This window comes from Passer montanus, unplaced genomic scaffold, assembly GCF_014805655.1.
Source record: "Passer montanus isolate IOZ18808 unplaced genomic scaffold, ASM1480565v1 scaffold362, whole genome shotgun sequence".
NCBI lineage: Eukaryota > Metazoa > Chordata > Aves > Passeriformes > Passeridae > Passer > Passer montanus.
This window is the reverse complement of record NW_024368397.1, coordinates 19,287-42,926: the sequence shown is the minus strand read 5'-3', so window position 1 is coordinate 42,926 and position 23,640 is coordinate 19,287. Positions and strand designations below refer to the sequence as shown.

Below are 23,640 nucleotides of genomic sequence, written 5' to 3'. Positions count from 1 at the left end.
GGCTGTACAAGGAGCCCACGGCCAGGTCCCGATTTCCCCCTCCCCAAACCCCAAAATTTCCCCATAAATCCCAAAATTTCCCCCAAATTTTCCCCCAAATCTCCCAATTTTCCCCCTAAATCCCCGAATTTTCCCAAAATCCCCCAAATTTCCCCCAAATCTCCCCCGCAGGTCCGAGGCTGTACAAGGAGCCCACGGCCAGGTCCAACCGGCCGCTGATCCAGAACGCTCTGGCCCACTGCGTGCTGGCCGGGACCCCCAACGCCCCCCTGAGGGCCAAGGTGCTGCAGGTGAGACCCCAAAAACCCCAAAAAAACCCAAAAACCTCACAGGCAAACGGGGAGCCAAAAAAACCCCAAAGGGAGCTCAAAAAACCCCAAAATCCTGCAGCGATCCTAAAGGAACATAGAGATCCTAAATCATCCTGAGGGATCAAAGGGCTGCAGGTGAGACCCCAAAAACCCCAAAAAAACCCCAAAAGTAACCCAAAAATCCTACCGAAAAATGGGGAGCCCAAAAAAACCCAAAGGGAGCCCAAAAAACCCCAAAGGGAGCCCAAAAGAACCCCAAAGGGCCCCCAAAAAACGCCAAAATCCTACAGAGATCCTAAAGGAACAAAGTGCTGCAGGTGAGACCCCAAAAACCCAAAAAACCCCAAAAGAGCCCCAAAAACCTCACAGAAAATTGGGGAGCCCAAAAAACCCCAAAGGGAGCCCAAAAGAACCCCAAAGGGCCCCCAAAAAACGCCAAAATCCTACAGAGATCCTAAAGGAACAAAGTGCTGCAGGTGAGACCCCAAAAACCCAAAAAACCCCAAAAGAGCCCCAAAAACCTCACAGAAAATTGGGGAGCCCAAAAAACCCCAAAGGGAGCCCAAAAGAACCCCAAAGGGCCCCCAAAAAACGCCAAAATCCTACAGAGATCCTAAAGGAACAAAGTGCTGCAGGTGAGACCCCAAAAACCCCAAAAGAGCCTCAAAAATCCCACAGAAAAATGGGGAGCCCAAAAAACCCCAAAGGGAGCCCAAAAGAACCCCAAAGGGCCCCCAAAAAACGCCAAAATCCTACAGAGATCCTAAAGGAACAAAGTGCTGCAGGTGAGACCCCAAAAACCCCAAAAGAGCCTCAAAAATCCCACAGAAAAATGGGGAGCCCAAAAAACCCCACAAGGAGTCCAAAAAACCCCAAAATCCTGCAGCGATCCTAAAGGAACAAAGAGATCCTAAATCATCCTGAGGGATCAAAGTGCTGCAGGTGAGACCCCAAAAACCCAAAAAAACCCCAAAAGAGCCCCAAAAATCCCACAGAAAAATGGAGAGCCCAAAAACCCCAAAGGGAGCCCAAAAAACCCCAAAATCCTGCAGCGATCCTAAATTGTCCTGAGGGATCAAAGTGCTGCAGGTGAGACCCCGAAAAAACCCTAAAAAAATTTCCACAAACCCCCCAAAAACCCCCAAAACCCACCAGAAATCTCCTTAAAAAACCCCACAAATCCCCCACAAAAACGCCACAAATCCCTCAAAAAACCCCATAAAAACCCCAAAAATCCCCCAAAAACCTGAGAAATCCCCCAAAAATCCCAAAAAAATCCCATAAATTCCCCAAAAATACCTCAAATCACCCCAAAGATGCTGCGTTCACCCCAAAAATCCCCCATAAACGCCCATAGACACCCCAAAAAACCCCAGAAAACCTCAAAAAACCCTCAAAAAAACCCCAAAAAATCAAAAAAAATCCTTCAAAAAACCCTCAAAAAATCCCCAAAAATTCCAAAAAAAATCCCAAGAAATCCCACAAAAAATTCCCAAAAAGTCCCAAAAAAATTTCCATAAATCCCCCCAAAAGACCTCAAATCACCCCACAGATGGCGCCACCACCCCAAAACCCCCCCATAAACCCCCATAGACACCTCAAAAAAAACCCCAAAAATCCTCAAAAAAACCCCACAAAATCCCAAAAAAAGCCAAAAAATTCCCAAAAAGTCCCAAAAAAATTTCCATAAATCCCGCCAAAAGACCTCAAATCACCCCACAGATGGCGCCACCACCCCAAAAATCCCCCATAAACCCCCATAGACACCTCAAAAAAAACCCCAAAAATCCTCAAAAAAACCCCAAAAAATCCCAAAAAAAGCCAAAAAATTCCCAAAAAATCCCCCCAATATTTCCATAAATCCCCCATAAAGACCACAAATCACCCCTCAGATGGCGCCATCACCCCAAAAACCCCCCATAGACACCCCAAAAAACCCCCACCGCAAAACCCCCCCATTAACCCCCATAGACACCCCAAAAAACCCCATAAAACCTCAAAAAACCCTCAAAAAATCCCAAAAAAATGCCAAAAAATTCCCAAAAAACCCCAAAAAATCCCAAAAAAAGCCAAAAAATTCCCAAAAAATCCCCCCAATATTTCCATAAATCCCCCATAAAGACCTCAAATCACCCCTCATTCCATAAATCCCCCAAATCACCCCATAGATGCTGCATTCACCCCAAAAATCCCCCATAAACCCCCATAGACACCCCATAAAATCTCAAAAAAAACCCCAAAAATTCCCAAAAAACCCCAAAATTTCCCAAAAAAACCCCAAAATCTCCTTTTTTTTCAGGAGATGGAGCAGAGCTCGGCGCAGCAGCTGCTGATCCTGTTCCGGGACGGGGGCTGCCAGTTCCGGGGCGTTTACGCCCTGGGGGGGATCCCCCCGACCCTAAAGCGCCTCTCGGGCTCGGGACCCCGCAGCGTCCCCCTGCCCATGGTGGAGGCTCTCTACAAGTACCAGTCGGACCAGCGGCGCTTCTGCCGCCTCCCGGCGCGCACCATGAGCGGCAGCGTGGACGCCTTCACCATCCCCGGGCACCTGTGGCACCCCAAAAAGCCGGGCACCCCCAAATAAAACCCCAAAAAACGGGGCTGACCCCAAAAACGATCCCGTTGTGTGTGCTTCATTAATGGGGGTTTGGGGGGATTTGGGGATGTTTGGGGACACTTGGAATGGGTTTATGGGGACACTTTCATCGGCCTCAGACATCTGTGCCACCCCTCAGGGCATGGCACCCCCCAAAAAAACCCAGAACCCAAAAAAAATTGGGGTGAAAACCCCAAAAATGACCCCAAAACCGATCCTATTGAGTGCGCTTTGTGTTATCCTTAATGGGGGTTTGGGGACATTTGGGGACATTTGGGGACATTTGGGGACATTTGGAATGGGTTTATGGGGACACCGTCACCATCCCCAGGAAGCTGTGCCACCCCTCAGGGCATGGCACCCCAAAAAAAATCCCAGAACCCCCAAAAAATTGGGGTAAAAACCCCAAAAAATGACCCCAAAACCGATCCTATTGAGTGCGCTTTGAGTCAGATTTGGGACGTTTGGGGACATTTTGGGACATCTGGGGACATTTGGGGACAGCTGGATTTGGTTCAGGGGGTGTCATCCCCTCCCAGGGACGCCTTCACCATCCCCGGGCACCTGTGGCACCCCAAGAAACCGGGGACCCCGAAATAAAACCCCAAAAAACGGGGCTGACCCCAAAAACGAGCGGCTCTTGGTGTTGGTGTTTAATGGGGACATTGGGGATATTTGGGGATGTTTGGGGACACCTGGAATGAGTTCAGGGGGTGTCATCCCCACCCAGGGACGCCTTCACCATCCCCGGGCACCTGTGGCACCCCAAAAAGCCGGGCACCCCCAAATAAAACCCCAAAAAACGGGGCTGACCCCAAAAACCGATCCCGTTGTGTGCGCGCTTTGTGTCAGATTTGGGATGTTTGGGGACATTTGGGGACACCTGGAATGGGTTTAGGGGGACACCTTCATCGGCCTCAGACATCTGTGCCACCCCTCAGGGCATGGCACCCCCAAAAAAATCCCAGAACCCAAAAAAATTGGGGTGAAAACCCCAAAAAATGACCCCAAAATCGATCCTGTTGTGTGTGCGCTTTGTGTTATCCTTAATGGGGGTTTGGGGACATTTGGGGACACCTGGAATGGGTTTAGGGGGACACCTTCACCATCCCCAGGAAGCTGTGCCACCCCTCAGGGCATGGCACCCCAAAAAAAATCCCAGAACCCCAAAACAATTGGGGTAAAAACCCCAAAAAATGACCCCAAAAACGATCCCCTTGTGTGAGCTTCAAGTCAGATTTGGGATGTTTGGGGACATCTGGGGACATTTTTGGGACACCTGGAATGGGTTCAGGGGGTGTCATCCCCTCCCAGGGACGCCTTCACCATCCCCAGCCACCTGTGGCACCCCAAAAAGCCTGGGACCCCAAAAGAAATTGGGGTAAAAACCCCAAAAACGGGAATGGGGCCCCCTCTCAGGGATACCTGTGCCATCCCCTGGGTGCCTGTGGCACCCCAAAAAACCGGGAACCCCAAAATAAAACCCCAAAAAGGGGCTGACCCCAAAAAAATGTCCCCAAACCTCCCCTAAAAATGTCCCCAAACCTCCCCTAAAAATGTCCCCAAACCTCCCCTAAAATGGCCCCCAAAAATGTCCCCAAACTTCCCAAAAAATGTCCCCAACCTCCCCAAAAAATGTCCCCAAACCTCCCCTAAAATGGCCCCCAAAAATGTCCCAAAACCTTCCCAAAAATGTCCCCAAACTTCCCAAAAAATGTCCCCAACCTCCCCAAAAATGTCACAAAACTCTCCCAAAAATTGTCCCCAAATCTCCCTAAAAAATGTCCCCAAACCTCCCCAAAAATGTCCCCAATGTCCCCCTAAAATGAGACAAAATGGGGACACTGGGGTGGCACTGAGGGGACACTTTGGGGACACTCAGAGGACACCATGGGGACACTTTGGGGACACTGGGGACACTCTGGGGACACTGAGGACATCAAGGGGACATCAAGGGGACACTGGGGTGGCACCATGGGGACACTGGGAGGACATTGAGGGGACACTGAGGGGACACTGAGGGGACACTGGGGACATCAAGGGGACACTGGGGACACTTTGGGGACACTTTGGGGACACTTTGGGGACACTCCGAGGACATTGAGGGGACACTGGGGACATCAAGGGGACGTTGGGGACATCAAGGGGACGTTGGGGACATCAAGGGGACATCAAGAGGACACTGGGGTGGCACTGGGAGGACACTGAGGGGACACTGAGGACATCAAGGGGACATCGAGGTGGCACCATGGGGACACTGGGGACATCAAGGGGACATCAAGGGGACACTCTGGGGACACCGGGTGGGCTCACGGGGGGCTGTCCCCAAGTGTCCCCAAGCAGCTGGGGACAGCCTGGTGACAACGCCATCGTTTATTGCTGTGACACCGGGGGGTGGCAGCGGTGACACCTCAGGGACACCTCGGGGACACCTCGGTGACACCTTGGGGACACCTTGGGGACACCTTGGGGACACCTTGGTGACACCTTGGGGACCCCGGTGTCACACGCTGGTGGCCTGGCTGTCGTTGCCACCCCTCGGGGACACCTTGGGGACACCGTGGGGACACCTTGGGACACCTTGGGGACACGGGTGTCACACGCTGGTGGCCTGGCCGTCGTCGCTGCCCCCTGGGGACACCTTGGGGACACCGCGGGGGTGGCCGCGGGTCCTGCGCAGCTCCTGCTCCAGCCCCGAGAGGCGCCGCTCCTGCGGGGACACGCGTGGCACCCAGGGGACACGGGGGACACCCAGGGGACACCCAGGGGTCACCGAGGGGTCACCTCACTGTCACCTCCCTGTCACCAAGGTGTCACCTCTGGGTGACCCTCTGGGTCATCTCTGTGTCACCTCCAGGTCATTTTGGTGTCACCTGTCATCTCTAGGTCACCCTCTGTGTCACCTCAGTGTCACCTTGGTGTCACCCTCTGTGTCCCCTGTGTCACCTCTGTGTCACCTCCCTGTCACCTCCAGGTCACTTTGGTGTCACCTCTGTGTCCCCTCAATGTCACTCCATGCTCCCCAAATGTCCCTCCAGTGTCCCCTCAATGTCCCCCAGTGTCCCCCCCCCAGTGTCACCAGTCCCCCCCAGTGCTCCCAGTCCGTCCCAGTCTCACCAGTTCCCTCTCTCTCTCCTCGGTGCTTTTCAGCCTCTCCAGGTCCTTCCTGCGGCTGCCCTCGGCCGCCGTCAGCCTGGGGACAAACTGGGATAAACTGGGGCAAACTGGGATAAACTGGGGACAAACTGGGATAAACTGGGACAAACTGGGATAAACTGGGACGGGGACAGATAAACTGGGACAAACTGGTGCAAACTGGCCTTCTACCTGCTCTCCTTCTTCTACTACCTGTACAGGTGAGCTGGGAACCTGGGGACAAACTGGGATAAACTGGGGCAAACTGGGATAAACTGGGGACAAACTGGGATAAACTGGGACAAACTGGGATGGGGACAAACCCTAATTTCGGGGCATCCACCTCAATTTCTGGATGCCCCACCCCATTTTCGGTGTTCCCAGCCCCGATTTCGGGGTTCCCAGCTCCAATTTCGGTGTTCCCCGCCCCAAGTTCGGGTTTCCCCACCCCAATTTCGGTGTTCCCAGACCCATTTTTGGGGTTCCCCACCCCATTTTCGGTGTTCCCAACCCCGATTTCGGGGTTCTCCGCCCCAATTTGGGGGTGCCCAGACCCGATTTCGGTGTTCCCAGACCCATTTTTGGGGTTCCCCACCCCATTTTCGGTGTTCCCAACCCCGATTTCGGGGTTCTCCGCCCCAATTTGGGGGTGCCCAGACCCGATTTCGGTGTTCCCAGACCCATTTTTGGGGTTCCCCACCCCATTTTCGGTGTTCCCAACCCCGATTTCGGGGTTCTCCGCCCCAATTTGGGGGTGCCCAGACCCGATTTCGGTGTTCCCAGACCCATTTTTGGGGTTCCCCACCCCATTTTCGGTGTTCCCAACCCCGATTTCGGGGTTCCGATCAGGCAGGATTTGGAACGATCAGGAAGGATTTGGGATCGATCAGGCAGGATTTGGGATCGATCAGGAAGGATTTGGGATCGATCAGGAAGGATTTGGGATCGATCAGGAAGGTTTGGGATCGATCAGGCAGGATTTGGAATCGATCAGGAAGGATTGGGATCGATCAGGAAGGATTTGGGATCGATCAGGAAGGTTTGGGATCGATCAGGAAGGATTGGGGATCGATCAGGAAGGATTGGGATCGATCAGGAAGGATTGGGATCGATCAGGAAGGATTGGGATCGATCAGGCAGGATTTGGGATCGATCAGGCAGGATTTGGGATCGATCAGGAAGGATTGGGATCGATCAGGAAGGTTTGGGATCGATCAGGAAGGATTGGAATCGATCAGGAAGGATTGGGATCGATCAGGCAGGATTTGGGATCGATCAGGAAGGTTTGGGGGCACCCGCTGCCCGCACCCCGGGATGGGGGCGCGGTGTCCCCACAGACCCCAAAGGGCAGAGGGGACACGGGGCGGCCGCACCCCCCTCCAGGAGGGGTTTGGGGCACCCCTGGGTCTGCCCCGGCCCCGGCACCCCCCAGGGGTCCCCAGAATGGTTTTGGGGTGACAAAGGGTGGCGTGAGCTGATCCCCGATGTGGGATGGCCCCACGGATTTGGGGTCTGGGAAAAGGGGGCTGGGGTCACCCCTGGATTTGGGGTCTGGGAAAAGGGGGCAGGGGTTTCCCCTGGATTTGGGGTGTCCCCATCCCCTCTCCCTGCTCCATCCCCTGCCCCTGTCCCCGTCCCTTGTGGGGTGTCCAGGTCACCCCGCTTGTCCTCAGGGGGGATTCAGGGGTCCCATCTCCCCTCAGCCAGGATTTGGGGGTCCCACGTCCTCCCGACCACGGTTTGGGGGTCACATCTCCCCCTGTCACGGTTTCAGGGGTCCCGTGTCCCCTCCGCCGGGTTTTGGGGTCCTGTCTGCCCTCGGTGGCTCCTTCTCCGCTCCTGGGGAGCACTGGGAGACTCCCAGTCCATCCCAGTCCGTCCCAGTCCATCCCAGTCCGTCCCAGTCCGTCCCAGTCTCACCAGTTCCCTCTCTCTCTCCTCGGTGCTTTTCAGCCTCTCCAGGTCGTTCCTGCGGCTGCCCTCGGCCGCCGTCAGCCTGGGGACAAACTGGGATAAACTGGGGCAAACTGGGATAAACTGGGGACAAACTGGGATAAACTGGGACAAACTGGGACAAACTGGGACGGGGACAAACCCTAATTTAGGGGCATCCACCTCAATTTCTGGATGCCCCACCCCAATTTCGGTGTTCCCCGCCCCAATTTCGGGTTTCTCCACCCCATTTTCGGTGTTCCCCACCCCAATTTCGGTGTTCCCAACCCCAATTTCGGGTTTCTCCACCCCATTTTCGGTGTTCCCCACCCCAATTTCGGTGTTCCCAACCCCAATTTCGGGTTTCTCCACCCCATTTTCGGGGTTCCCCACCACCCCATTTTCGAGGTTCCCAGCTCCAATTTCGGTGTTCCCAGCCCCAATTTCGATGTTCCCAACCCCGATTTCGGTGTTCCCAGCCCCATTTTCGGTGTTCCCAACCCCGATTTCGGGGTTCCCCACCCCATTTTCGAGGTTCCCAGCTCCAATTTCGGTGTTTCCCAACCCCAATTTCGGGTTTCTCCACCCCATTTTCGGTGTTCCCCACCCCAATTTCGGTGTTCCTAGCCCCATTTTCAGGGTTCCCCGCCCCATTTTCGGGGTTCCCCACCCCATTTTCGGTGTTCCCAACCCCGATTTCGGGGTTCCCCACCCCATTTTCGGGGTTCCCCACCCCATTTTCGGTGTTCCCAGCCCCAATTTCGGTGTTTCCCAACCCCAATTTCGGGTTTCCCCACCCCAATTTCGGTGTTCCTAGCCCCATTTTCAGGGTTCCCCGCCCCATTTTCGGGGTTCCCCACCCCATTTTCGAGGTTCCCAGCTCCAATTTCGGTGTTTCCCAACTCCAATTTCGGGTTCCCCACCCCATTTTCGACGTGCCCCACTCTAATTTTGGGGAGTCCCACCTCATTTTCGAGGTTCCCCACCCCATTTTCGGGGTTCCCCGCCCCGATTTCGGTGACCCCAACCCCATTTTCGGGGTTCCCAGCTCCAGTTTCGGCGTTCCCCACCCCAATTTTCCGGTTTCTCCACCCCAATTTCGAGGTTCCTCGCACCGATTTCGGGGTTCCCAGCTCCAACTTCGGTGTTCCCCGCCCCAGTTTCGGTGTTCCCCGCCCCAAGTTCGGGGTTCCCCACCCCATTTTCGGGGTTCCCAGCCCCATTTTCCGAGTTTCCCAGCCCCATTTTCGGGGTTCCCAACCCCATTTTCGGTGTTTCCCAACTCCAATTTCGGGTTTCCCAACCCCATTTTCGGGGTTCCCCGCCCCGATTTCGGTGACCCCAACCCCATTTTCGGGGTTCCCAGCTCCAACTTCGGTGTTCCCAGCCCCGATTTCGGTGCCCCCAACCCCATTTTCGGGGTTCCCAACCCCATTTTCGGGGTTCCCAACCCCATTTTCGGGGTTCCCAACCCCATTTTCGGGGTTCCCAACCCCATTTTCGGGGTTCCCAACCCCATTTTCGGGGTTCCCAACCCCATTTTCGGGGTTCCCAACCCCATTTTCGGGGTTCCCAACCCCATTTTCGGGGTTCCCAACCCCATTTTCGGGGTTCCCAACCCCATTTTCGGGGTTCCCAACCCCATTTTCGGGGTGCCCCGCCCCGATTTCGGTGTTCCCCGCCCGAGTTTCGGGGTTCCCAGCCCCAATTTCGGTGTTCCCAGCCCCAGTTTCGGTGTTCCCAGCCCCGACCCATTTTCGGGGTTCCCAACCCCATTTTCGGTGTTTCCCAACTCCAATTTCGGGTTTCCCAACCCCATTTTCGGGGTTCCCCGCCCCGATTTCGGTGTTCCCCGCCCCAGTTTCGGGGTTCCCCCCCGGTTTGGGGGTGCCCCCGCACCTTGCGGCCAGGTTGGCGGCGCGGGCCGAGCCCTCGTCCAGCTGCGCCCGCAGCCGCTCCAGGCGCTGCCGCTGCCGCTCCTCGGCCCGCGCCGCCCGCGCCTCCGCCCGCTCCAGGCGCTCCCGCAGCTCCGCCAGCTCCTCCCGCAGCGCCTCCAGCAGCCGCCCGTGCTGGGGACACCGGGACACGGTCACCGGGACACCGGGACAGCGTCACCGGGGCTTGGGGACACCGGGAAGGAGTTACCGGAGGTGTCACCCACCCCCGGTCACCTCCTCCAGCAGCCGCCCGTGCTGGGGACAGCGAGACAGGGACACTGGGGCTTGGGGACACCGGACAGGGTCACCGGGACAGGGACACTTGGGCTTGGGGACACTGTAACGGGGTCACCGGGGCTTGGGGACACCGGGATGGGGTCACAGAGGGGGTCACCGGGGGCTGGGGACACCGGGGACGAGGTTACCGGGTGACACCGGGAGGACACCATGGGACACTGAGGGACACCGGGGAGACACCGTTGGACACCGGGTGACACCGTGGGGACACCGGGGGAATACCGGGTGACATCGGGAGGACACCGGGTGACACTGGGAGGACACCGTGGGACACCAGGGGACACCAGGGGACACCGTGGGACACCAGGGGACACTGAGGGACACCGGGAGGACACCGTGGGGACACCGGGTGACCCCGGGGGACACCGGAGGACACCGTGGGGACACCGTGGGAATACCGGGGGACACCGGGGGACACCAGGGGACACCGTGGGCACCAGGGGACACCGTGGGACACCAGGGGACACCGTGGGACACCAGGGGACACCGTGGGACACCAGGGGACACTGAGGGACACCGGGAGGACACCGTGGGGACACCGGGTGACCCCGGGGGACACCGGAGGACACCGTGGGGACACCGTGGGGATACCGGGTGACACCGGGGGACACCAGGGGACACCGGGTGACAGCGGGGACCGTCCCCAGCCCCGGGGTTACCTTTTCGAGCGGCCGCAGCGCGTAGAGCTCGCCCGGCGCCGCCGCGTCCTCGGCCAGGCGCTGCCACGGCACCGTGGATTTGCGCGGCAGCGACGCCGACGAGCGCAGCTTCCCCCGGGGCTGCGACAGCGACAGCCGTTACCGGCCGGGAGTGGCACCGGACACCCGGTAATGGCCCGGTAATGGCAGTGCCACTCCCGGTAATGGCAGCGCGACACCCGGTAATGGCACCGGGACAGCCGGTAATGTCCCGGGAGTGGCACCGACACCCGGTAATGGCCCGGTAATGGCAGCGCCACTCCCGGTAATGGCAGCGCGACACCCGGTAATGGCACCGGGACAGCCGGTAATGTCCCGGGAGTGGCACCGACACCCGGTAATGGCACCGGGACACCCGGTAATGTCCCGGTAATGGCAGCGGACACCCGTTAATGTCCCGTTAATGGCATTGTGACACTGTCATTGTCACTGGGGCACCGGTTAGTGCCACCTGAACCCAGCTAATGCCACCACACCCCATTTAGTGCCACCACACGCCCATTAATGCCACCAGACCCTAATCAGTGTCACCACACCCCCGTTAGTGCCACCCGAGCCCAGTTAATGCCACCACACCCTGGATAGTGCCACCAGAACCGAGTTAGTGCCATCTGGACTGAGCTAGTGCCACCACACCCCATTTAGTGCCACCACAGCCCCGTTAGTGCCACCACACCCTGGATAGTGCCACCACACCCCCGTTAATGCCACCAGACCCTAATCAGTGTCACCACACCCCCGTTAGTGCCACCCGAGCCCAGTTAATGCCACCACACCCTGGATAGTGCCACCACACCCCCGTTAGTGCCACCTGAGCCCAGTTAATGCCACCTGAGCCCAGTTAGTGCCACCAGAACCCAGTTAGTGCCATCTGGACTGAGCTAGTGCCACCACACCCTGGATAGTGCCACCACACCCCGGTTAGTGCCACCACAGCCCCGTTAATGCCACCACACCCTGGTTAGTGCCACCAGAACCGAGTTAGTGCCATCTGGACTGAGCTAGTGCCACCACGCCCCTGTTAGTGCCACCAAACCCCGGTTAGTGCCACCACGCCCCCGTCAGTGCCACCGGAACCCAGTTAGAGCCACCACACCCCCTTTAGTGCCACCACACCCCCGTTAATGCCACCACACCCCCGTTAGTGCCACCACACCCCCGTTAGTGCCACCAGAACCGAGTTAGTGCCATCTGGACTGAGCTAGTGCCACCACACCCCTGTTAGTGCCACCACACCCTGGTTAGTGCCACCCCCATTAGTGCCACCACACCCCATTAATGCCACCGCACCCCATTTAGTGCCACCCCCGTTAATGCCACCACACCCCCATTAGTGCCACCACACCCCATTAATGCCACCACACCCCATTTAGTGCCACCCCCGTTAATCCACCCACACCCCCATTAGTGCCCCCACACCCCATTAATGCCACCACACCCCATTTAGTGCCACCCCCGTTAATGCCACCCCCGTTAATGCCACCACCCCCCTCGGACCACCGGCGCCCGCCCCACCGCGCAGCCCCCCCGCCCCTCGGCCCGGTGCCACCGGCACTCACCGGGCCATCGGCGGGCACAGGTGACGCGGTGCCACCCTCGGGCGGTGTCGCCTCGGCCGCGTGCCCGGCGCTGTCCGGCCCGGCCTTGCCCTGGGCTGGCACGCTCTGGGCGCGCTGGACACCGCGGCGGCGCCGGGCTGGCACCGGGACCGGCACCGGGGAGGGCGCCGGGGAGGGCTCCGGGGACGGCTCCGGGTCTGTCGCTGTCGCTGTCGCTGTCCCCTCGTCGCGGCCACCGCGGAGGCGCCAGACGCTGGTCAGGGACTGGCTCTTGATGAGGGGGCTGAGCTTGCCCGGGTCCCGCGGGGGGACAAAGCCCGGCCTGGGGGGCTCCGAGGGGCTGCGGGGACAGGGGGACAAAGGGATGGGGGACAGAGGGACCCAAACCCTGGTGGGACCAGAGGGACCCCAAACCCTGGTGGGATTTGAGGGGACCCCAAACCCTGGTGGGATCACAGAGACCCCAAACCCTGATGGGATCAGAGAGACCCCAAATCCTGGTGGGATCACAAAGACCCCAGACCCTGGTGGGACCCCAAATCCTGGTGGGACCAGAGGGGACCCCCAAATCCTGGTGGGATTTGAGGGACCCCAAACCCTGGGGGGATCAGAGGGACCCCAAATCCTGGTGGGATCCCAAACCCTGGTGGGATCAGAGGGACCCCAAACCCTGGTGGGATCAGACCCATCTCCCAACCCCAGACGGACCCCAAATCCCGACACCCATGTGTCCCCCTTGTCCCCAGCTGTCCCCAGGTGTCCCTCTTGTCCCCAGCTGTCCCCACTGTCCCCAGGTGTCCCCAGGTGTCCCTCAGCACCTCCTCCTGGCGCTGGAGCTGAGGCGGACGGACACGGGGACGGGCGTCCCCTCCCTGATGGCCCTGAGGATGGTGGGCAGCGGCTCCAGCTCCTCCTGCGTGGCCTACGGGGACACCACGGGGACATCACGGGTGGCCCGCCGGACACGGAGGGCCCCTCCGGGGACAGAGGGGTGGTGGCACCTGGTCGAGGCTGGAGAAGATGTCACAGAGCAGCAGGTGGAGCGTGGCCAGCTCCAGGGCCAGGTCCACGTAGCCCTCGTAGGTGGCCATGTGGGCGCTGGCCTCGGGGGTGGCCACGGCCTGCAGGAACTCGGTCATGGTGGCCCAGTTCTGCTCCAGGAAGGCGTTCATGAAGGTCATGTAGGGCTCCTTCTCGCCAAACCTGGGGGCAGCGGCGCGGGCTGGGGTCACCACCAGGGTCTGGGGTCATCACAGTGGTCATGGGGTCACTGATATGGCCTGGGGTCATCGTCACGGTCTGGGGTTACCACCATGATCTGGGGTCATCATCGTGGTCATGGTCAGGGGTCATCATCATGGTCTGGGGTCACCACCATTGTCATGGTCAGGGGTCACCACCGTGGCCTGGGGTCACCACCATGGTCTGGAGTCATCATCATCATCCCCCTCATTAGGATGAGGGGGACCCCAAACCCTGGTGGGATCACAGGGACCCCAAACCCTGATGGCCACTCGTAGGTGGCCATGTGGGCGCTGGCCTCGGGGGTGGCCACGGCCTGCAGGAACTCGGTCATGGTGGCCCAGTTCTGCTCCAGGAAGGCGTTCATGAAGGTCATGTAGGGCTCCTTCTCGCCAAACCTGGGGGCAGCGGCGCGGGCTGGGGTCACCACCAGGGTCTGGGGTCATCACAGTGGTCATGGGGTCACTGATATGGCCTGGGGTCATCGTCACGGTCTGGGGTTACCACCATGATCTGGGGTCATCATCGTGGTCATGGTCTGGGGTCATCGTCATGCCCTGTTAGCAGGATGAGGGGGACCCCAAACCCTGGTGGTCATGGTCTGGGGTCATCAGCATGGTGTGGGGTCACTGACAGGGTCATGGGGTCATCATCATGGTCATGGGGTCACCACTAGGGTCATTGTCATGGTCTGGGGTCATCAGCATGGTGTGGGGTCACTGACAGGGTCATGGGGTCATCATCATGGTCATGGGGTCACCACCAGGGTCTGGGGTCATTGTCACAGTCTGGGGTCATCAACATGGTGTGGGGTCACTGACAGGGTCATGGGGTCATCATCGTGGTCATGGTCAGAGGTCATCGTCATGGTCTGGGGTCATCATCGTGGTCATGGTCAGAGGTCATCGTCATGGTCTGGGGTCATCATCGTGGTCATGGTCAGAGGTCATCGTCATGGTCTGGGGTCATCATCGTGGTCATGGTCAGAGGTCATCGTCATGGTCTGGGGTCATCATCGTGGTCATGGTCAGAGGTCATCGTCATGGTCTGGGGTCATCATCGTGGTCATGGTCAGAGGTCATCGTCATGGTCTGGGGTCATCATCGTGGTCATGGTCAGAGGTCATCGTCATGGTCTGGGGTCATCATCGTGGTCATGGTCAGAGGTCATCGTCATGGTCTGGGGTCATCATCGTGGTCATGGTCAGAGGTCATCGTCATGGTCTGGGGTCATCATCGTGGTCATGGTCAGAGGTCATCGTCATGGTCTGGGGTCATCATCTGGGGACAAGCCAAACTTGGAGACAACCCAGCTGTCCCATGATGCATTGGGGACAACCAAACTTAGGGACAACCCAGACTTGGGGACATCCCAAACTTGGGGACAAGCCAAACCTGGGGACAACCCAAATGCCCTATGATGCACTGGGGACAACCCAAACTTGGGGACAACCCAAACTTGGGGACAACCCAAACTTGGGGACAGCCCAAACCTGGGGACAATCCAGACTTGGGGACAATCCAGACTTGGGGACAACCCAAACTTGGGGGAAATCCAAATTTGGGGACAATTCAAACTTAGGGACAACCCAACTACCCCATGATGCACTGGGGACATCCCAAACTTGGGGACATCCCAAACTTGGGGTGTCCCCAAAAACTTGGGGGAAATCCAAATTTGGGGACAATTCAAACTTAGGGACAACCCAACTACCCCATGATGCACTGGGGACATCCCAAACTTGGGGACAACCTAAATGCCCTGTGGTATCTTGGGGACAACCCAAATTTGGGGACAATCCAAACTTGGGGACAACCCAAACCTGGGGACAACCCAAACTTGGGGACATCCCAAACTTGGGGACAACCCAAATGCCCTATGATGCACTGGGGAAAATCCAAACTTGGGGACAACCCAAACTTGGGGACAACCTAAATGCCCTGTGGTATCTTGGGGACAACCCAAATTTGGGGACAATCCAAACTTGGGGACAACCCAAATTTGGGGACAACCCAAACTTGGGACAACCCAGACTTGGGGACAACCCAACGTGGGGACAACCCAAACTTGGGGACAACCCAGACCTGGGGACAACCCAAATGCCCTATGATGCACCAGGGACAATCCAGACTTGGGGACAACCCAAACTTGGGGACAACCCAAACTTGGGGACAACCCAAACTTGGGGACAACCCAAACTTGGGGACAACCCAAACTTGGGGACAACCCAAACTTGGGGACAACCCAAACTTGGGGACAGCCCAAACCTGGGGACAATCCAGACTTGGGGACAATCCAGACTTGGGGACAACCCAAACTTGGGGGAAATCCAAATTTGGGGACAATTCAAACTTAGGGACAACCCAACTACCCCATGATGCACTGGGGACATCCCAAACTTGGGGACAACCTAAATGCCCTGTGGTATCTTGGGGACAACCCAAATTTGGGGACAACCCAAACTTGGGGACAACCCAGACCTGGGGACAACCCAAATGCCCTATGATGCACCAGGGACAATCCAGACTTGGGGACAACCCAAACTTGGGGACAACCCAGACTTGGGGACAACCCAACGTGGGGACAACCCAAACTTGGGGACAACCCAGATTTTGCGACAATCCAAACTTGGGGACAATCCAGACTTGGGGACAACCCAAACCTGAGGACAACCCAACCGCCCCACAACCCTCCGCAGAGCACAGACGGGACATCCCCAGGTCCCCACGTCCCCACGGCCACCTACGTGGTGAAGTTGGCCAGGTTCTGGATGACCTTGGCCACCAGCGTGAGGGTGCGGGCGGTGGCCTCGCCGGGGTACTCCTGGACGAGGCCGAAGAGGCTCGGGGACATGATGGCGGGGCAGAGGAACCGCAGGAAGAGCGAGGCCGACACCAGGCGCTGGCCGATGGCCGCCTTGCCGCGCGCCGCGCACGCCTGGCGCCACGCCGCGAACACCTCGCCCAGCTCCGCCGGGAACGACCTGGCCGGGGACACCGTGCTGGGGACAGGGGACCTGCCAGCGCCACCGCGGGGCGGTGGGGGCTTGGTGGCACCGCGGGTGGGGTGGGCGTCAAGTGGGTTTTGTGGTCATGTTCGTGTGGAGATCAGGGGTGGTGACCGTCACCATTTGTGTCCCCAGGTCCATCCTGGTGTCCATCTCTGCTCCTGTCCCTGTCCCCAAACTTGTCCCAGGTCCATGCTGGTGTCCATCCCATCCCTGTCCCCTGACTTGTCCCCGAGATCAGGGGTGGTGACCGTCACCATTTGTGTCCCTAGGTTTGTCCCCAGGTCCATCCTGGTGTCCATCCCATCCCTGTCCCCAGACTTGTCCCCGGGTCCATCCTGGAGTCCATCCCCATCCCTGTCACTCACGGCTGTCTCCAAACTTGTCCCCAAGTCCATCCTGGTGTCCATCCCCATCCCTGTCCCCAAACTTGTCCCTGTGTCCATCCTGGTGTCCATCCCTGTTCCCATCCCTGTCCCCAAAATTGTTTCGGGTCCATCCTGGTGTCCATCTCCACCCCTGTCACCCATGGATGTCTCCAAACTTGTCCTCAAGTCCATCTTGGTGTCCATCTTCATCTCTGTCCCCAAACTTGGCCCTAAACTTGTCCCCAAACTTGTCCCCAGGTCCATCCGAGTGTCCATCACCATCCCTGTCCCCAAACTTGTCTCTAAACTTGTCCTGGTCCATCCTGGTGTCCATCTCCATCCCTGTTCCTGTCCCTGTCCCCAAGCTTGTCCCCAGGTCCATCCGAGTGTCCATCCCCATCCCTGTCACTCATGGCTGTCTCCAAACTTGTCCCTGTGTCCATCCTGGTGTCCATCCCTGTTCCAATCCCTGTTCCCAAACTTGTCCCCAAGTCCATCTTGGTGTCCATCCCCATCCCTGTCCCCAAACTTGTCTCTAAACTTGTCCCAGGTCCATCCTGTCCCTGATCCCACCTCGTGTCCCAAGTTCTCCTGTCCCTGCTCCCACCCCGGGTGTCCCAGCTTCTCCCAGGTTCTCCTGTCCCTGCTCCCACCCCATGTCCCAGCTTCTCCTGTCCCAAATCCCATCCCTGTGTCCCAGCTTCTCCCAGCTTCTCCCAGGTTCTCCTGTCCCTGATCCTGTCCCCATCCCCCAGCTTCTCCCATCTTCTACTGTCCCTGCTCCCACCCCGTGTCCCAGCTTCTCCTGTCCCAAATCCCATCCCTGTGTCCCAGCTTCTCCCAGCTTCTCCCAGCTTCTCCTGTCCCCGGTGCCACCCCGGTGTCCCCGGTGTCCCCGCTGTCCCTCACTCGGAGCCGTCGGTGATGCGCCGCAGCGTCTCCTCGCAGACGTGCCGCAGGTGCTGCTGGTGCTCGGGCAGCTCCAGCCCCGAGCACCTGCTGGGATCCACCTCGGAGCTCCGCTCGGAGCTGCAGAGCTGGGCCACCAGCTCCCCTGGGGACAGGGGACAGCCCGTGAGGGGACCAAGGGGCCACCACCAGCTCCTCTGGGGACAGGGGACAGCCCGTGAGGGGACAGGGGACCCAGGGTGAGGGGACCGAGGGGTCACCAGCTTCCCTGGGGACAGGGGACAGCCCGTGAGGGGACAGGGGACAGCCCGTGAGGGGACCGAGGGGTCACCAGCTTCCCTGGGGACAGGGGACAGCCCGTGAGGGGACCGAGGGGTCACCAGCTTCCCTGGGGACAGGGGACAGCCCGTGAGGGGACCGAGGGGTCACCAGCTTCCCTGGGGACAGGGGACAGCCCGTGAGGGGACCGAGGGGTCACCAGCTTCCCTGGGGACAGGGGACAGCCCGTGAGGGGACCGAGGGGTCACCAGCTTCCCTGGGGACAGGGGACAGCCCGTGAGGGGACCGAGGGGTCACCAGCTTCCCTGGGGACAGGGGACAGCCCGTGAGGGGACCGAGGGGTCACCAGCTTCCCTGGGGACAGGGGACAGCCCGTGAGGGGACCGAGGGGTCACCAGCTTCCCTGGGGACAGGGGACAGCCCGTGAGGGGACCGAGGGGTCACCAGCTTCCCTGGGGACAGGGGACAGCCCGTGAGGGGACCGAGGGGTCACCAGCTTCCCTGGGGACAGGGCCCAAACCCCACCCCGTGTCCCAGCTTCTCCCAGCTTCTCCTGTCCCTGCTCCCACCCCATGTCCCAGCTTCTCCTGTCCCAAATCCCACCCCATGTCCCAGCTTCTCCCAGGTTCTATTGTCCCAAATCCCACCCAGCGTGTCCCAGCTTCTCCTGGCCCTGATCCCACCCCGTGTCCCAGTTTCTCCCAGCTTCTCCTGGCCCCGGTGCCTCCCCGGTGCCACCCCGGGTGTCCCAGTTTCTCCCACATTCTCCTGTCCCCGGTGCCACCCCGGTGTCCCCGGTGTCCCCGCTGTCCCTCACTCGGAGCCGTCGGTGATGCGCCGCAGCGTCTCCTCGCAGACGTGCCGCAGGTGCTGCTGGTGCTCGGGCAGCTCCAGCCCCGAGCACCTGCTGGGATCCACCTCGGAGCTCCGCTCGGAGCTGCAGAGCTGGGCCACCAGCTCCCCTGGGGACAGGGGACAGCCCGTGAGGGGACCAAGGGGCCACCACCAGCTCCTCTGGGGACAGGGGACAGCCCGTGAGGGGACAGGGGACAGCCCGTGAGGGGACCGAGGGGTCACTGGGGACAGGGGACAGCTTCCCTGGGGACAGGGGACAGCCCGTGAGGGGACAGGGGACAGCCCGTGAGGGGACCGAGGGGTCACCAGCTTCCCTGGGGACAGGGGACAGCCCGTGAGGGGACAGGGGACAGCCCGTGAGGGGACCGAGGGGCCACCAGCTCCCCTGGGGACAGGGGACAGCCCGTGAGGGGACCGAGGGGTCACCAGGGTGGGGAATGACAAGAGGAACCCACACCACGTCCCCACGGGTGGTCAGGGGTGTCCCACAGCCCAAGAGGGGACCAAGATGTCACCACCATGTCCCCATGGATTGGTCCCACAGCCCATGAGGGGACCGAGGTGTCACCACCATGTCCCCATGGGTGGTCCCACAGCCCATGAGGGGACTGAGGTGTCACCACCACGTCCCCATGGATGGTCAGGGGTGTCCCACAAGCCATGAGGGGACCGAGGTGTCACCACCATGTCCCCATGGGTGGTCCCACAGCCCATGAGGGGGCCGAGGTGTCACCGCCACGTCCCCACGGGTGGTCAGGGGTGTCCCACAGACCCTGACTGGTCATCAGGACAGAGATGGACAGGAGGAACCCCCACCATGTCCCCATGGGTGGTCAGGGGTGTCCCACAAGCCATGAGGGGACCAAGATGTCACCACCACGTCCCCATGGACTGGTCCCACAGCCCATGAGGGGACCGAGGTGTCACCACCACGTCCCCATGGATGGTCAGAGGTGTCCCACAGCCCCCGGAGGTGTCACCACCACGTCCCCATACCATGTCCCCATGGGTGGTCAGGGGTGTCCCACAAGCCATGAGGGGACCAAGATGTCACCACCACGTCCCCATGGACTGGTCCCACAGCCCATGAGGGGACCGAGGTGTCACCACCACGTCCCCATGGATGGTCAGAGGTGTCCCACAGCCCCCGGTGTCCTGTCCCCCCCGAGGTGTCCTGCCCCCTGCCACCCCCCGGGATGTCCCCGTGTCCCCTGCGCGTACCCAGCGTGTCCTGCAGGTACTTGGCCCCCACCAGCTTCATGTACTCGTCGATGGCCTTGGTGGCCAAGGTGTTCTCGCGGAAGATCAGCGCCTCGTGCTCGTCGAAGCGGTCGAGCTCGGCCACGCCCAGGTCGATCAGGAACGACTGCGGGGGGTTTGGGGAAGGGTTTGGTGGCACCTGTGACCCCAAGGGGCTCGGTGGCACCCGTGACCCCAAAGTGACCAAGTCGACCATGTTGGATCTTCTGGCAGTCTCATGAGTTGTGTTCTCCATGTCTACAGTCTTGTCCTGACCAACTCAAACCAACCCAGCACAACCCAACCCAACTCAACTCAACCCAACCTAACCCAACCCAACCCAACCCAACCCAACCCAACCCAACCTAACCCAATGCATCCATCTCATCCCAACCCAACTCAACTCAAACAACCCAACCCATCCCATCCCATCTTCACCCAACCCAACCTATCCTCACCCAACCCAGCCAACCCAACTCAACCAACCCAACCCAACCCAATCCAACTCATGCCAACCCAACCCAAGCCATCCCATCCTCACCCAACTGAACTCATCCAACCCAACCCAACCCAACTCAACCAACCCATCCCATCCTCACCCAACACAACCCATCCACACCCAACCCAACCCATCGAACCTAACCCAACCCATCCAACCCATCCCATCTTCACCCAAACCAATCAACACAACTCAACACAACTCAACACAACTCAACCCAACTCAACCCAACCCAACTTGGTCAACACAACACAACTCAACCCAACCCAACTTAGTCAACACAACTCAACCCAACCCAACTCAACCCAACCCAACCCAACCCAATGCATCCATCTCATCCCAACCCAACTCAACTCAACCCAACCCAACCCAACCCAACCCAACCTAACCCAATGCATCCATCTCATCCCAACCCAACTCAACTCAAACAACCCAACCCATCCCATCCCATCTTCACCCAACCCAACCTATCCTCACCCAACCCAGCCAACCCAACTCAACCAACCCAACCCAACCCAATCCAACTCATGCCAACCCAACCCAAGCCATCCCATCCTCACCCAACTGAACTCATCCAACCCAACCCAACCCAACTCAACCAACCCATCCCATCCTCACCCAACACAACCCATCCACACCCAACCCAACCCATCGAACCTAACCCAACCCATCCAACCCATCCCATCTTCACCCAAACCAAATCATTCAATCCAACTCATCCAACCCAACTCATCCAACCCAATCCAACCAAACCCAACCCATCCTATCTTCACCCAACCAAATCCAACTCATCTAACCCAGCCCATCTCATCTTCACCCAACCCAACCCATCCCATCCTCACCCAACACAACCCATCCACACCCAACCCAACCCGACCCATCTTCACCCAACCCAACTCATCCAATCCAACTCATCCTCACCCAACCCAACCCATCCTCACCCAACCCAACTTATCCAAGCCAACTCAAACCAAACCAATTCAACCCAACCCAACCCATCCCAACCCAATCCACCTCATCCCAGCCCATCCCAACCCAACCCAACTCATCCAACCCAACTCATCCTCACCCAACCCAACCTAGCCCAACCCAACTTATCCAAGCCAACTCAAACCAAACCAATTCAACCCAACCCAAACCATCCCAACCCAATCCACCTCATCCCAGCCCATCCCAACCCAACCCAACCCAACCCAACCCATCCAACCCAAGCCATGCTGTCCTCACCCAACTGAACTCATCCAACCCAACCCAACTCAACCAACCCATCCCATCCTCACCCAACACAACCCATTGGGACAAGAAGACAAAGGAAACAAGGGGGACAAGGGGACAATGGGACAAGGGGACAAGGAGACAAGTGACAAGGGACAAGGGACAATGGGACAAGGAGACAAGTGACAAGGGACAATGGGACAAGGGGACAAGGGGACAAGAGGACATGGGGATAATGGGACAAGAAGACAAAGGAAACAAGGGGGACAAGGGGACAAGGGGACAAGGGGACAAGGAGACAAGTGACAAGGGACAAGGGACAATGGGACAAGGGACAAGGGGACAAGAGGACATGGGGATAATGGGACAAGGGACAAAGGAAACAAGAGGGACAATGGGACAAGGGGACAAGGGGACAAGAGGACATGGGGATAATGGGACAAGGGACAAAGGAAACAAGAGGGACAATGGGACAAGGGGACAAGGTGACAAAGGGGACAAAGGGCACAAGGGGACAAGGGGGATGTGTGCGGCGGTTGTGGGGACAAAGGGGACAAGAGAGGATTTGAGTTGGGGACAGGTAATTCCGACAGGAGAGGTGGGGATGGGGACAGGAGGGGACGTGGGGACACATGGAGGGGACACCGAGGGGACAAGAAGGGCCACAGGGCCGGGAGGGGACACGGGGGACACCACGGATGCTCCGCGCTGAGCAGCTCGTGCCTCAGTTTCCCCACCCACCCTAAGGACAGGACAGCACGATGGGGGAGCTGGGGGTGGCAGAGTGTCCCCGAGGCGTCCCCAAAGTGTCCCCAAGGTGTCCCTGAGGTGTCCCCGAGGGGTCCCCGAGGGGTCCCACCTTGTTGGGCTGCGCTGCCCGGCGCAGCTCCTCGATCCAGCGGTCGCGCTCGGCCAGGGAGGCGCAGCCGAAGGAGCGGCTGCCCTCGGGGGTGATCACCTGAGGGACAGGGGGACAGCGAGGGGACAGCGGGGGGACAGGGAGGGGACAGGGAGGGGACAGCGAGGGGAGAATGAGGGGACAGCAGGGGACAATGAGGGGACAGCGAGGGGACAGCGAGGGGACAATGAGGGGACAGTGAGGGGACAATGAGGGGACAGCGAGGGGACAATGAGGGGACAGGGAGGGGACAGGGAGGGGACAATGAGGGGACAGCGAGGGGACAATGAGGGGACAATGAGGGGACAATGAGGGGACAGGGAGGGGACAATGAGGGGACAGGGAGGGGACAGCGGGGGGACAATGAGGGGACAATGAAGGTCTGGGTGCCCTTTTTGGGGCTCCCTTTTTAGGGTTCCCATTTTCAGGTTCCCTTTTTGGGGCTCCCTTTTTAGGGTGCCCTTTTTGGGGTGTCATTTTTAGGGTGTCATTTTTGGGGCTCTTTTTTTGGGTTCCTTTTTGGGGCTCCATTTTTAGGGCTCCATTTTTGGGTTCTCTTTTTCGGGCTCCATTTTAGGGTTCTCTTTTTGGGGCTCCTTTTTTGGGGCGCCATTTTTGGGGTGCCCTTTTTGTGGCTCCCTTTTTGGGGCGCCATTTTTTGGGT

At 59.0% G+C, this 23,640-nt stretch overlaps 2 protein-coding genes across 2 annotated transcripts in view; one reads left to right on the top strand and one right to left on the bottom strand.

Annotated features, from left to right (window-relative positions):
- Positions 1-164: 164 nt before the first annotated feature.
- Positions 165-2,928, top strand: LOC120505878 (calmodulin-regulated spectrin-associated protein 3-like). Its single transcript, XM_039716825.1, has 2 exons — positions 165-290; positions 2,611-2,928. The coding sequence occupies exon 2, from the start codon at positions 2,614-2,616 to the stop codon at positions 2,893-2,895; it is 282 nt and encodes a 93-aa protein (XP_039572759.1). The 5' UTR covers positions 165-290; positions 2,611-2,613; the 3' UTR covers positions 2,896-2,928.
- A 2,293-nt stretch (positions 2,929-5,221) lies between these two features.
- LOC120505877 (RAS protein activator like-3-like) overlaps positions 5,222-23,640 on the bottom strand; it is a 27,478-nt gene continuing 9,059 nt past the window's right edge. The window contains exons 9-21 of the mRNA XM_039716824.1: positions 22,938-23,036; positions 20,347-20,491; positions 19,088-19,232; positions 16,454-16,690; positions 13,968-14,105; positions 13,467-13,668; positions 13,284-13,387; positions 12,466-12,805; positions 10,868-10,987; positions 9,874-10,043; positions 7,963-8,038; positions 5,488-5,617; positions 5,222-5,455 (exon numbers count right to left, since the gene is read on the bottom strand). Of these exons, the coding sequence (XP_039572758.1) occupies positions 5,504-5,617; positions 7,963-8,038; positions 9,874-10,043; positions 10,868-10,987; positions 12,466-12,805; positions 13,284-13,387; positions 13,467-13,668; positions 13,968-14,105; positions 16,454-16,690; positions 19,088-19,232; positions 20,347-20,491; positions 22,938-23,036 (1,890 nt within the window). The 3' untranslated portion in view covers positions 5,222-5,455; positions 5,488-5,503. The remainder of the gene's footprint in view (positions 5,456-5,487; positions 5,618-7,962; positions 8,039-9,873; positions 10,044-10,867; positions 10,988-12,465; positions 12,806-13,283; positions 13,388-13,466; positions 13,669-13,967; positions 14,106-16,453; positions 16,691-19,087; positions 19,233-20,346; positions 20,492-22,937; positions 23,037-23,640) is intronic.

Excerpts from the sequence above, each read along its gene's own strand:
- LOC120505878 (XM_039716825.1), top strand. The coding sequence starts at position 2,614 with ATGGAGCAGAGCTCGGCGCAGCAGCTGCTGATCCTGTTCCGGGACGGG.